Raw genomic sequence first — 12,740 nt, 5'->3', positions numbered from 1 at the left:
TGCACTCAGCAACAACGTGAAGCTGCTGACAGGTGCCTTGAGATGTCCCCTCGAAAGGGGAAAAAAATGATACTTAGAGCTGTCACAAGAGCTGCGATCCTTCCTGCAGGCCCTGATACAAGTGTTAATAGATACGCTGGACAGATAAACTCTGTTTCCAAGTTGTTTATGGCGACAGGAGTGGCTGGTGAAAACACTCTTCCTCCTCCTCCTCCTCCCACTCCAAAACTTTCCTCAAACCGTGCATCTCATTACTGCCCCCCCCTTCAAATTGTCTGAAAGCCATCATCCATCTCTGCCTCCCACACCTCCACCTCCTCCTCATCCGTTCATGCGTGGCAGAGCGAGCCAGACACGAGCACATGCCCACAAACTCTCTCTCTCTCTCTCTGTGAGGACGGCTGCACCCATTTCTGAATCTGGTCGCCTCTGACCACGCATTCATAGATCTGTCCTGATTGGGTCCAGAAAGGAAAGTACGAGGTTAGACAGATAAAGTGATTTTTTTTCCCTCTCGTGATCCTCTGACCAGCGTCACTGCGGCTGATGCGGCCCGCAGAAAGATGCTGAATTCCAAAGAGGGGTCTCAGAGGCACCGCAAGGCTGCAGCTCACCCGCCCACATCATTTCAGACTGGTCCTATTCATTAAACCCAATCAAGGAACTAATCAATCACTGCACACAGTGGGTCATTAGGCGCAGAAGCTTTATTCAGTGCCACTTTTCTTTTTTTTCTCCACTTAGAACAGTCATTTTTCAACAAAATGGTTTTGAGTTTTTACAACAGCAGAAGGACTCTTCACACCAGTACATGAAGGCAGTGACAACAGTTTGGGGGGACGACACCAACGTCCTTACATCACGATTGGTTTTGTGTGGGCTCATTCCTCACCTGCATGGGGGCAACATTCAAAAGCGAGGGATCGAGAGCTGTATCCGAACATGCTCCCAAGGGAACGTTCTGCGCAGGAAAATCAACAGATACGGAGAACCGAGAGAAGCGCCAATGAAACAGTTGGATTCATGCAAAACGCAAAAAAAAAAACATAACCAGGAATTGTATTTGTATTTTAAAAAAAGACTCTGTGCAGAGTTTTCTATAATTTACAGTCCACCAACAGGTTGCTGCAGTTACCTTATGTACACATGTTCCACCATAGAAAAAAACAGTTCAACACGGAACCACACAGAAGTGAAAGAAGCCCATTTTAACACTGAAGCTAAACGGCATGAGAGCGACCTCCACGCCGACCCCGGGTCGCTCCCTCCTGAAAACAGCACGGTCAACAGACACTACACCAACAATCACAAATGCAAAAAAGCAAAAGTTTCCCCCCTCCCGTTGGCGTCACCAGTCACATTCGCTGCAGAAAATTCCACACGGATCGTGAAACTTGTACACAAAAAGAAAAGAAAAAAAAGACCGGGGCGCCGGTTGGCATATTGGGGTTAATGCCGGAAATGCATCCGACGAACATAATGGGTCAGATATGTGCATTCAGGCCATGAAACCAAGGAGCCACAGTCTTATCAAACATTTATCATATTTGGAGTTAAAGCGCTGCTGTCGCAGAAAGACTCCGGCTGATGGATCCTATTCTGATTGGATAAAGTGGATCTTCGAATGTGCCCTGTTATTACGAAAGACACTAGCCTGACATGTAATGTCTCATTTATACAGCGCACCTGGGCGATTTTGGACGCAAAGGGAGCGGGGAGAAACCAGCAGCCAGCAGAAAGACTCTTAACCCCACATGAACGGTAGCTTTGTGCCACGGCTCTGTCTTCTGCACTGTTGAGATCAGCAGGACCACTGAGGAGATTTCTAGCTGTTTGGGCCGTGAGTGGGAGACACGCACGCAGCAGCAGTTCGTCCTTGTCTCTCAGCTGCGTAAAGAGGCTCCACAAGCTGCAGAACTGTTACACTTCACAATGTTGCTCTCGCCACTGGTTCTAGATGCACAGACCAGCGGGTCGTCTATTTACAGAAGATAACGGGCCAAAGGAAAACTGTTCATTTCTTGTCTGGGTTGAGTAAAACACCCCGAAACAACCTTTTTTTTAAAAAAAAAGGACGACAGACACTCACTTACAACAGGTTAAAAGTATGAATGACCTTTAAAGGTCCCCGCTGCTAGAACACCAAAGACGGGCAGATCATTTAGTATAAGGTTGATCTGCTTTGAGGAATCTTTATCTTTAACTGACAACAGCGCTTTTGATTGAGGGGGGATGGGGGGAAGCAAGTATTTTTACAGCAGGGGAGGGAAATCAAATGAATACCTCACTTTATATCCCCAAATAGGACACAGACACACAACACGTCATTGTCTTTATGCTCCGGCGCCACACCAAAGTCGCTCCTCCTCTTCCCTCATCGTCCCTTCAGCCGTTTGAGCTCTCCAGTCATCACGGCCCTAAATAAAGTGAAAGAAGCAGTGCAGCCTTCCTCCTGAAATAAACGCCACAGAGAAGAATGAGAGCACACACTGAAGCACTGGCCTTCGTCCGGAGGTGGCCGCGCTCCCCCCCACCCGGCGACGCCTCAGGTGGCGTCGTCCTCGTCGTCGTCCAGGTGATAGTTGAGGCTGATGACGGCGCTGATGAACTCTCCCAGCTCCACGAAGTCGGCCGTGATGATGTTGATGCCGTTCTCCCCGGGCCGCTGCGACCGGATCCACTGCATCATGCTGGGCAAGGCCCTGGAAGGACAAACAGCGGGAAGGCAAGAAAGGGGCGGGTTTTACACAGAGAGGGGCACCGTCGCAATTAGAGACGCGTGTCATGCAGCGCGTCCACACCAGCTGTGAGCGTGACACTCCGACAGGGCCCACACCAGCTGCGTTACAGCTGACAGGCCGCGCCACGGAAGGAATACTGAAGGACGTCTAGATCAAAGTCACCCACAGCCTGGTGAGAGCGGCTGATAGCGGAGTTACTAAATGAATTATTCATTCCAGGAATAGACTGATGGCTGACACGGCCCTGGTTTTTATTTATTTATTTTTTAAAAATGGTGACATTAAGATAAAAAGGCAAAGCTGAGGGGAAATTTGGGGACATATAGAGGGAGGAGGGCGAGGAGAAGCGGCGCACCGGGTTTGTGGCAGCTGTTCTCCAAAACAAGACTTGAATGAGGTCATTGACCTCACTCGGTGACCAAACGCCTCCAGATGCAAGTGGAAGCCAGCACGCCACAGGATTTAGCCTCAAAATGCCAAGCTGACTCAGGCGCGACTTTTGGCACGTATGGACGGGGGACACACACACACTTTGCTGTGTTTCTGTCACACACAAAACACACCTTTCTGTGATGGTCTCTCTCAGCCCGCTGGCCACACCCTTCATCACAGTGCTCGCCTTCGGTGTCAGAACCACCTGGGAGACAAAGAATGTCCCTTTCCTCCTATACAAAGAAATATAGTTAGAGCATTTTTACTTATTTATTCTTGTTTGTTTGGCACTTTAATACAGAACATCTGAAGTCATTGACAGCCAAAAGTACTTAAGCTCTGAAAAGCACGTCATGAACATTTTAACATTCCCTCTCAGCTGTTTTGCTGTCGTGATAAAGATTTTCTGTAATATTTAGCCATTAGCGTTGTTTTGCCCGCGTTCTGAACCCGCAATAAACAACCAGAATGATGCTATAATGCAGCATCACACTTGGACTTTGGTGCATTTGTGGAGCTGTGGAACAAAAGTAATGACGCACTGATAATATGACAATAAAACATCACGGTGGTAGATTACAGGACAAACACAGACATTCTGTCTCATTAACTCAGCAACCATTAACCCTTTGATAAATATCAGCATATGACGCTAGCAACAGGGCGTTGGCCGAAGAACGAGTGCCAATCCCGACCTGCGGTCAGTGACGGACGCTTGGAGAAACTGGATCAGCTTCTCTGGATCCGTCGTGTTGGCCCAGGGAGAGGGCATCATCTGGCCCGGCCACAGGAAAGGCACCTCCAGGGCCATGGGGTGGTGGTAGAAGACAAGCACCTGGTACTCCTTCTCCCACAGATACTGTAGAGTCACCTGAGGATGGAGGAGGGGAAACCATGACGATGGAAATTTGATAAATGAATAGAAAGCATGTTTTGTTGCCAACCTCCTCCACTGAGGTGGATGCAAAAGAACAGAAAAGCATTGATCAAATGAGCTGATATAATGGCTTTGATGTCTGCTTGTGCCTGCCCGCCAAAGCTGTGAGCGGTTTTATGCCGCCACCGCTTTGTCGCGCGAGCGAGCGAGCGGCGTTTTATGTCCAATCGCAACCTCTCGCTTCCGGAGAAATGAGCTTGAGAATTGGAAGCGCTCAGAGCGTAATTTACAATTTTCCAAGCTGTTAAAGTCAGTTTAGGAGAAGTGCAAATAAACCCAGAAATATCGCACTTTTAAGCATCGATATCAAGTAAACACAAGTTAGTTTTAAAGAAGGATGGAAGGTTCATGTGGCTGTATATAAATAAGTTAAAGAGCATCAAATCAAGAAACTTGCACGATAATTATAAATAAGGTGGTAAGATGTCAGCCTGCTCTTCGGAATCACCCACAACACGCAGCTATAACCTGATATTTATGTTCCTGTATACACTGTCTCTGTCTCTCTAGATTTGGAAGGTGAACTGTAAAGATGACTAATAATAGGCAGCACATATCAGAACATGGACGCAGTGCAGAGCTTCACCAATGTCCCTCAGCCTGGGAAAACAGTGGCTATAAAGTCGTGCACAGACACCAAATCTGCATCCATGTGTTTACAGGCTACACTTGCTAAATGTGAAAAGAGATCTTTAAAAATATCTGAGGCCCGCGTGTTGTTTACATAATGGCTTTAACTCCCACTCGACATGCGCGTCTGAATCCGACGGTACCTCTTGTGCGAAGACGACTGGGCAGAGTTTGTCTCCAAACACCTCTTTTAACATGGCCACCAGCTTCTCGTGGTGCAGGTTCTGCACGCCGTAGAAGTGATTGAAGTCCAGGAACACCACCTCTCGGGCATGAGCCGACAGGAAGCTACTGATCTGTTCCAGACCCGCTCTCACCTAAACAAGACACACGAATCAGAAATGAAAGATCGTTCATGAGTATTGAGAGATAAAAACAAAAGAAATAACCGTCAAGGCTTCTTATTATTCCGGTTTATTATTCCAGGTTTCGCCAAGTGTTTTGTGTTTTATGCAGCTTTTACTCCAGTTCAGGTTATTAATGCAAAATTATATCAAATGTATAAAAAGTCTGGTTCTGTTTTAGCATTGCAATTGTGCTGCCTTTCTTGATCTGAAATGTTTCACATGCAACGCAGCTAACATTTCTATTCACAAGAACAATGTTTATCTTTGTTTAAAACTATTAAAGGCAAGGCTTGAGGAAGAGTGGAACACTGATTCTTGATCAGTTGAGGTGTTAATGGTGGGCCAGGTGTAAAATGCTATTGGGATGAGTTGCACAGTGGGTAGTATCAGTATTTAAAAGATTGTCTCCTCGACATTCTGGACGTTGGTATTGGTGAGCAGCCAGAGACGTTTCAGCTCGAAAGGTCAGCGTTAGCTGCGCACGTATTAGTATTCGTTAGTAGCTGAACCAGCTCTTGCTGTTGGCTGTACGTTGCTGTCACGGTGACGGTGAGGATCGGCCTGGACCACTGCCAGTGTGTATGTGACTGGTCTGGAGGTAGTTGTGGGATGCCTGGGAGAGACTACAGCATCCCTCCCAACATCAACCTGCAGCGCCTCCTTTCATCAGAGACCTGCACCGGTAAACCGCCGCTCTTTGGAGTTGAGCTATATCCCAGGTAACATCCTTTTTTATATGGTTTTGAGGACCGTTTGGATTTAAACTGTGGATTTTTCGCACCTGATCACTATATCAGGCCTGCAAAGGGGTTATATTGGTTTGGCTGTTTGTATGTGAGTGTTGTGTGTGGGCCCACTGAGTTGTGAAAGAGATATTTTATTTGTTAAAGGTTGAATAGTTGCACATTAAAAAGCTATTTAGTCTGTACTGAAAGGGTATTTTTTCTGTGAAACCTAAGAAACATTCAGTAAATATACCAGGTGGTTTGTGTTTAGAGTCTTTTTTGAATTTAGCGACTGTAGAGGGTTTGAATTTTGCCAATTAACTGAGCCTGGATTGTCTTTGTGATCCAGTCGATTGTTATGAGGGATTATATCAGAATGTATTTTATTTTTGTTGCAAGGATATTGTTTATAGTGGTTGTTTAAATAAGTAGCTGTTTATTGTGCACTAAGACAAAATCAGATATATTATTCCAACTATATAAATTCAATCATTACGAACTCGGGGTGCATAAAAGTGACATCTTGGGGCAGTTAATGTCACAGTCACCACTGATAATCCCGCCCTAAAAAATCCCTGACCTAACTTTGCTTTACATCAACTCTGATCCCTGTATAGTCGAGCTCCCGCTCTGTTTGGACGTTTGGGTGCTCATTACAGAGGACAGAAACAGGACTTCGCTGACCGTTGCACTGAAGAGTCCGTGGGCGAAGAACAGCTCGTTCTCTGGGTCGCGGGGCTTGGTCGAGATGCGCAGGTCGAAGAAGCGTATCCCAGCCTCCAGCTGGCTGGTGAAGTTCATGGTCTGCGTGGCCAACCACTTCCTCATTAGCTTCTTGGCCACCGTGCCGAAAACAGAAACAAAGTTCTGCACCGTCTCCGGTTGCTCGGGACCCACTGGAGACGCCTCGTCGATGTAGAAGCTGAAGGAATCATGGGAACCTGGAGGAGACAGAAACCTGCAGGTATTGATTGCTGCCCGTTTTATTTCTGTGAGGGACACAGCTGCAAACGTTGGGGGGGGGGGGGGGGGGGGGGGGGGGTCAGCACGGGGCAGCTGCACAGAACAACAGCCTCCATAGTCCCACTGTGACCCCAGAGTCTCTGAAAAGAAGCGAACCCGTGCTCACCTACACCAACAGTTTTCATCCGTCAGAGCTTCAGCAGCACATCTTCAAAAGGGTTCGCTACTCAGAACCTCCTCAAACACAGGTTGGACTTTCTGTGCCTGCGTTTGGCTCCGCTTTTGATGGAGGACCAAGCGTGAGTTCAGTTCTCATTCAAGCCTTACGTCCGTTTCCGTTAAATAACCGTGAGCTGTCACGTGAGCTTGGAAAAAGGCTGATAATCTTAGTAATAACAAAGGATTAACAGGTAAAGGAAGAAAGCAATTTTCATTGCACTGGTTAAATTCAAGAGGGCAAAACACACCTATATTTTTGTTTCATGTCTGTAAACAGCAACAGCCAATGAATGTTAATAAACTGTGACAGATTTAATTAGAATGTATAGATCTATTGGCTCCTAAACCATCTGTCAATTACATCAATCCTGTTGCAGCTCATCCAGGTTCCTAATCTCCTCACGATGTTTCACCTAAACGGTGGTCACACCCCCGACAGCCTTTCAGCATCAGCATTCAAGGATGTCTGCAACAGATATGAACAGCGTTAGCTGCTTTAGCAGGATTACGAGACCACCTAAAACCTCCTATAAACCACCTAAACATCCGTTTATATTTCAGCCAACATTTATTCAGCTTTTATTTCAACAGATAATCTAACGTCTCCTCTGGACGTGTATCAATATAATAATAGTGGCTGTGACTGATCGCGGGGAGTGTGAAGGTCGGAGTGAGAAAAGTAACACGTGCACGTGCGCGCACATATCCTGGGTTGACCTTCAGCTTTTTACGCCGGTGCCAGGTCTTTGCAGCCAGCCTACAGAATGACCATAAGCAGGCTAGACAGCTGAAGCCTGGGGCGGGACGCAGAATAGCATCACCGCAGGCTGAAGGCATCAGCAGGGTCACGGTGACAACCTATCAGAGGCTGACCTTAAGTAGTCGCAACACCTCGCTCCGCTCCTGTGGCAGAGACACGTCGCTGTTCTGCTCTGGTGGATGTTTCGTACCATTCTTTCTTGAAATGTCTTCCCTCTTTCATTAGCTGTTCGCGTTACGTAAGGCGACGCTTTCAAATCTCCGCCTCGTCACGACCGCGAGACATTTTAAAATCTGCCATTCCTCGCGTTTTGAAGGCCTTAGGCCGAGGCTTGATCTCTTTCCATCATTAAAATGTTGCGTATTTGGAATTCAAAAGCCAAGAATTGCAGCCAGGACCTGCACCTCAAAAGAGCTCTGAACAGGAGCATCGGTGGCAGTTTTAACAATAACTCACTGCTTTAAATGGGAGCGAATGAGGCCAGTGCATCGTTACGCTGCAGGGAGAAGCGGCCTCGTGGGAAACGCTGAGACCGACGGGCGAAACCATGCCACGCGTGTTCCGACCGTCTTTGAAAATGTGCAGAGAAATCTGAGCGGCGACGGACAGAGCGCGCCGACGAGGGGTTTTGCCATCTGCGCTGCAGCCATTCACAGTAATTGATGTCGGGATCTCATTTGCTGAGGCGTGACCCGGGGACAATTAGTGAGCGAAAACACCAGCAAACTACAAATTCCCCCGATCCTTCCCCACAGGAGGTAAGAGTAACACTCATTGGTATTCAAATATTACTAAATAAGGTCATCGCTAGCTGGTTAGCAATGCTACAAGGAAGGTGATGTCACTCAGGGGGGGGAGAAGAAGAAACTACACTTCAAGTTCAATGCAGACACATATAACCCTGCATCCCCCCCCCAATCTTTGCTGCTTGACAGTGTCCCCGGTGAATCTGACTTTCAGATTCATTATTGGAGCGTTGCTCTTTCCCTCGGCGTAAGCCACCATGACTGTTCCTTAAACTCCCGTTGAATTGGCCCGGTCTCATCCTGCCACGGTGCAGAGATTCTTCCTGTCCTGTTTGTGTGGAAGGAGGGGTGCTAAATGCACACATTTCCTCAGCGGATGAATTATTTGCCCTGTAGAATTGAGATAAATATTCTCCTGCTGGAAACTCAATTAACTGCAGAGCAGCAAACATAATGTGAGGAGAAGCCATTACTAACCATTCGCATTTCCTTATGACACAGCTTTAATTCAAACAGCTTTAAAATGCAATATCTATACTCTATATATGTAAATACATAATTGGGGGAATTTAATGCAGAAAATCTGGGAACATATAATGGGTTACGCATTAGATACGCATTATCTATCCTGTGCTGTCAGTTCTAATAGGGCTCCCTTGAAAAACAGGTTTTTAATCTCAACAGGATTCTCCTGGTAAAATAAAAAAATAACATTTGCGAGCGAGTGTTCAAACTCACTTCCATTGCCAGGCATCACAGCTTTGGAATAACCAGCGCTAAGCCTCGACTCCTAAGGTCACATCCATCAGGGAAAATAACTCTGTCATCTGTTTTCATCATATCACTGGGAGGAATGGTCCTTATCTCACCAAACACCTTCATTTTCCTGCTGATTTGCTCGCTTAGGTCTTTTGTTATTCAGCCGGATGCTTTCCTGCCATTTGATAGCCCTCTTCTTCCTCCTTCTAAGTGGCAGCAGAGTGATGTCACCCAGGGACGGATGGTCACATTTACAGCTCAAGACCTGAGGCCTTTTCTGCTGTCCAGAGGAGCCTGGCAGTACAGAAGATTTCTTTTCCTGCAACAAATTTGTATTTACTTCCTCTGAGGGCATTTTGACTTCAACCCATTGGATGAGAAGCAGCGTTTCCTTTCACCAAAACGTTAGTTCAGCACCAGATATTAAAAAGGTTCTGCATCTTATGCATAACCATGCACGATCAGGCAGGATTATCAGATCAGATGTAATGATTGATGCTGGTCCCAGCTTAATATTCCACTGATAACAATCAGCCTTAAATCAAAGTAATCATTGTTTCCTTTAGGAACTGGAAAATGCACCAATGTGCAGGTCCTCTCTTGTCCAGAAGGCGATTGGTCCAAACGAGGGGAAACATTAATCAAATTATTTGCCTTATTAAGCAAATATTTTTTGAGAAAAACTGAAAATTGTTTAAAGCCTGGTAGCAAAAACCCTTCTTAGCAGTATAGGAAGCTCCCCTCCCCGTTGATCACAGCCTGCTGCCATTTTGTTATTTGCATATGCAGTCAGAGGCTGTGTTGCCAGTCAAGACTGCAAAATCAGAATCAGATATATGACATCACCCTGTGCAGCTCTTGGGTGTGGTGGATGATAGAAACAAACACACTGGAGATTTCATTAAGGCTAAACAGGCTCTCTGTGTGTTTCCCACTGACAGAAGCGCATGCAGTCTAACAGACTGAAGGCACACCTTCGCTGACCACCACGTTTCCAGGCTGCATTGTTCACCTATCAGCTCTAACAATAGCCACTGTGTTACCCAGCGATCAGTATGGCCTTAATGCCCCCCCTCCCGACCCCCATCTCTTTAATAAGCCCTCAACAACTGTGTTACGGTTCCAGCTTTAGAACAGAACCAGAGTGGGTCTTGTGACACTTGGGTGAGGTCAGCACCACTCATAGCTGATGAATAGAATGGCTCTGAACATGCCAGCATGCTGAAATCTTGAATTATGTCACATAAGATTTGACATTTCTGTGCAATCAATAAATGAGCTGGCTGGTTAAATGTCTCCTAGTTACGTAAAACTGACCATTTTTATTTATATGTTTCTATTAAAGCACTTCTCTCGCAGCTTTTTCCTCCCCTGCCTGCGCTACCGTGAAGCACTGAGTCAGCTCTGTGGGTGACAGTTGATTGATGATGTGGTTTTTTTTCCCCTTATTGTCACTCTGCTTCAGAAAAAGACACTGTCTCAACCATCTTGCTGTTTTGTTTTTTCCCCATCACCTCGTCTGGAGATGAGTGCCAACGTAGGTAAAATTAATGACAACTGTTTACCCCTCGCTTCATTAATTACAACACAATTAACAAAGGACGTAAACGGTGTTCTGGCTGATGGATGAGGGTTAGCTCTGCAAACACAGTGACCAGGATCTGCTCTTGAACTGGATTTCTTTTAAAAGCTACAGCAAGGAGCTATTCAATTGCTTCCACAGCAACTATCCAATCACCTGGTTATGGGTTAATTTTAATTAACCCATAACCAGGTAATTGTATATAAGGGCAGCTGTGCCATACTGCTAATCCTGCCAGTCAATTACAGAACGTTGTGGTATCACGTTACCCGTGTGGTGCTGCGAAGTGCCAAAACCCTGTGGCCTTGATGGTGGCGGCTTTTGGCTGGTGAACTTTATAATTCCATTTTCTGGAAAAATAAATAGCATCTCTCAAACGCAGGCAGGAGCTCGCAAAATTGTTCCAAAATGGCAGAGCAATGGAGAATATAGGACACGTGCTTCTGGAACAATGCTGTGTTCTGAGATCAGACAGAAACGACGTGAAATGAGACTGACTTTTCTCAATGTACGCAGACAGAGCCAGGAGGAGAGCACTCAGTCCAGGCTGAATAAGCGCTCACAAAATCCTGTGGATTATGGAATTTATTTTTAACAAAGCGTATGCCAAGTGTGCGTGCACTGAACAGAAGAAAAGTACACAGAATCAAGGGGTGTTTACAGACTCAGTATCCAAATGGAGGGTACATTTGGAGCATCTGAGCTGCAAGCTGCAGGAAGTAATGATACCTAATTAAATGGGACAGAGCATGTCTCCATGTCGCCTTGGCATGGGCGAGCTGCAGCCAAACCCAGCACAAATTCAATAGAATTAAGGATGACGGATGAGACGTCGTGCTGTTCTGCTTTTACATTCGATTTATTATTATTATTACTACTAGTATTATATGTTGGCTTGTTTCAGGGCTGCTGTCAGTGCTGGTTATTAGGTCACAAGCCATGTGGGTGCCAGACCCTGAACGCACCAGGTAGTTCCGCGAATAGAAAACGGGGGAATGAAGAAGCGCGCGGCTGTGTGGGTGATAATCTCCGAACAGAGGCAGAGATATAGAATTAACAGGCTGCTGCTATTAAATCACTAAGTCGCTCCCATCATTGGTGGGTTGTCACAACCTGCGTTTCCAATTTGAATGGACTTTGAGGAGAGCTGCGCGCCGATTGGTTAAAGGCGTCAACGTCGCGGGTTGTTGTTTTTGCGCTGTGATTCTGGAAGCGCACAGACCCAACACATCCAACCTCTCCGCGTGTCTCTTCTCCTCCTGAGCCACCACCCCAGCACCGAGACCCAAAAGTCCGGCGCAAAATAAAGCGACACGGTGAACCCGATGTTGAATCTTCTGAAGGGCTTCAAAAGTCTCTTTTTTAATGCAGGCATCATCGCTGTTATAAAACAAAGACAAAGCAGTCATCTTCTCCACTATTTTAAAGCATTTCGCAGAGAACTGGAGGAAAGATGGAGAGCTGAAAATACTGTGCGCCGCACCTGCGCAACAGGTTACCGAGTCAGCCCGAGGGTTAATGCAATATTTTCATTTGCAGCAAGGAAACAGCCTGTAAAGTAAAATCATTCAAACTTTGCAGAAAATGCTGTTCTTGCACACAGCGGCAGCTTTTTCAGCCCTTTATATTTCTACTCAACTCTGACATCTGCGTTGTTGTTTTTTTTTAAAATAAAGAGCAGAAGGACCGAGCAGGAACCTACCGGGGATAGCCAGGTTGGTGAGCGGGATGGTGTGCATGCTCTGCGGTAAACTTGCCATCCAGTCTACAAAGCGCAGGTCACTTCTCCCGTGAGACGAAGCCATGCTGCCGTTGCGCGCTCCGATCTCCTGGTGCCTGCGCCAACCTGGTGCGCTTTCCCCCCTCTCTCTCTCTCTCTCTCTTTCTCTCCCTCCCCTC

At 46.5% G+C, this 12,740-nt stretch overlaps 1 protein-coding gene across 2 annotated transcripts; it reads right to left on the bottom strand.

Annotated features, from left to right (window-relative positions):
• Positions 1 to 689: 689 nt before the first annotated feature.
• On the bottom strand, positions 690 to 12,708 carry plcxd3 (phosphatidylinositol-specific phospholipase C, X domain containing 3). Of its 2 annotated transcripts, XR_003886531.1 has the most exons (7): positions 12,544 to 12,708; positions 6,497 to 6,753; positions 4,884 to 5,057; positions 3,869 to 4,044; positions 3,305 to 3,406; positions 2,491 to 2,702; positions 690 to 2,417 (listed from the first exon to the last, which is right to left on the bottom strand). XR_003886531.1 is itself a non-coding variant. In XM_003974798.3 (6 exons), exons 1-6 carry the CDS (start codon positions 12,644 to 12,646, stop codon positions 2,546 to 2,548), a joined length of 969 nt encoding a protein of 322 aa, XP_003974847.1. In that variant the 5' UTR covers positions 12,647 to 12,707; the 3' UTR covers positions 690 to 2,545. The 2 variants fall into 2 exon arrangements, 1 of the variants encoding a protein (XP_003974847.1); XM_003974798.3 differs by having other exon boundaries at positions 690 to 2,702; positions 12,544 to 12,707.
• Positions 12,709 to 12,740: the final 32 nt, after the last annotated feature.

Source organism: Takifugu rubripes, chromosome 21 (genome assembly GCF_901000725.2).
Source record: "Takifugu rubripes chromosome 21, fTakRub1.2, whole genome shotgun sequence".
Lineage (NCBI taxonomy): Eukaryota > Metazoa > Chordata > Actinopteri > Tetraodontiformes > Tetraodontidae > Takifugu > Takifugu rubripes.
The sequence above is the reverse complement of the archived record's forward strand: the minus strand, read 5'-3'. Positions and strand labels throughout refer to the sequence as shown.

Excerpts from the sequence above, each read along its gene's own strand:
- plcxd3 (XM_003974798.3), bottom strand. The coding sequence starts at position 12,646 with ATGGCTTCGTCTCACGGGAGAAGTGACCTGCGCTTTGTAGACTGGATG. Across the intron at positions 6,754-12,543 it reads CACCAACCTGGCTATCCCCG|GTTCCCATGATTCCTTCAGC; the intron begins GTAGGTTCCTGC and ends TGTCTCCTCCAG. Across the intron at positions 5,058-6,496 it reads ACGGACTCTTCAGTGCAACG|GTGAGAGCGGGTCTGGAACA; the intron begins GTCAGCGAAGTC and ends TGTCTTGTTTAG.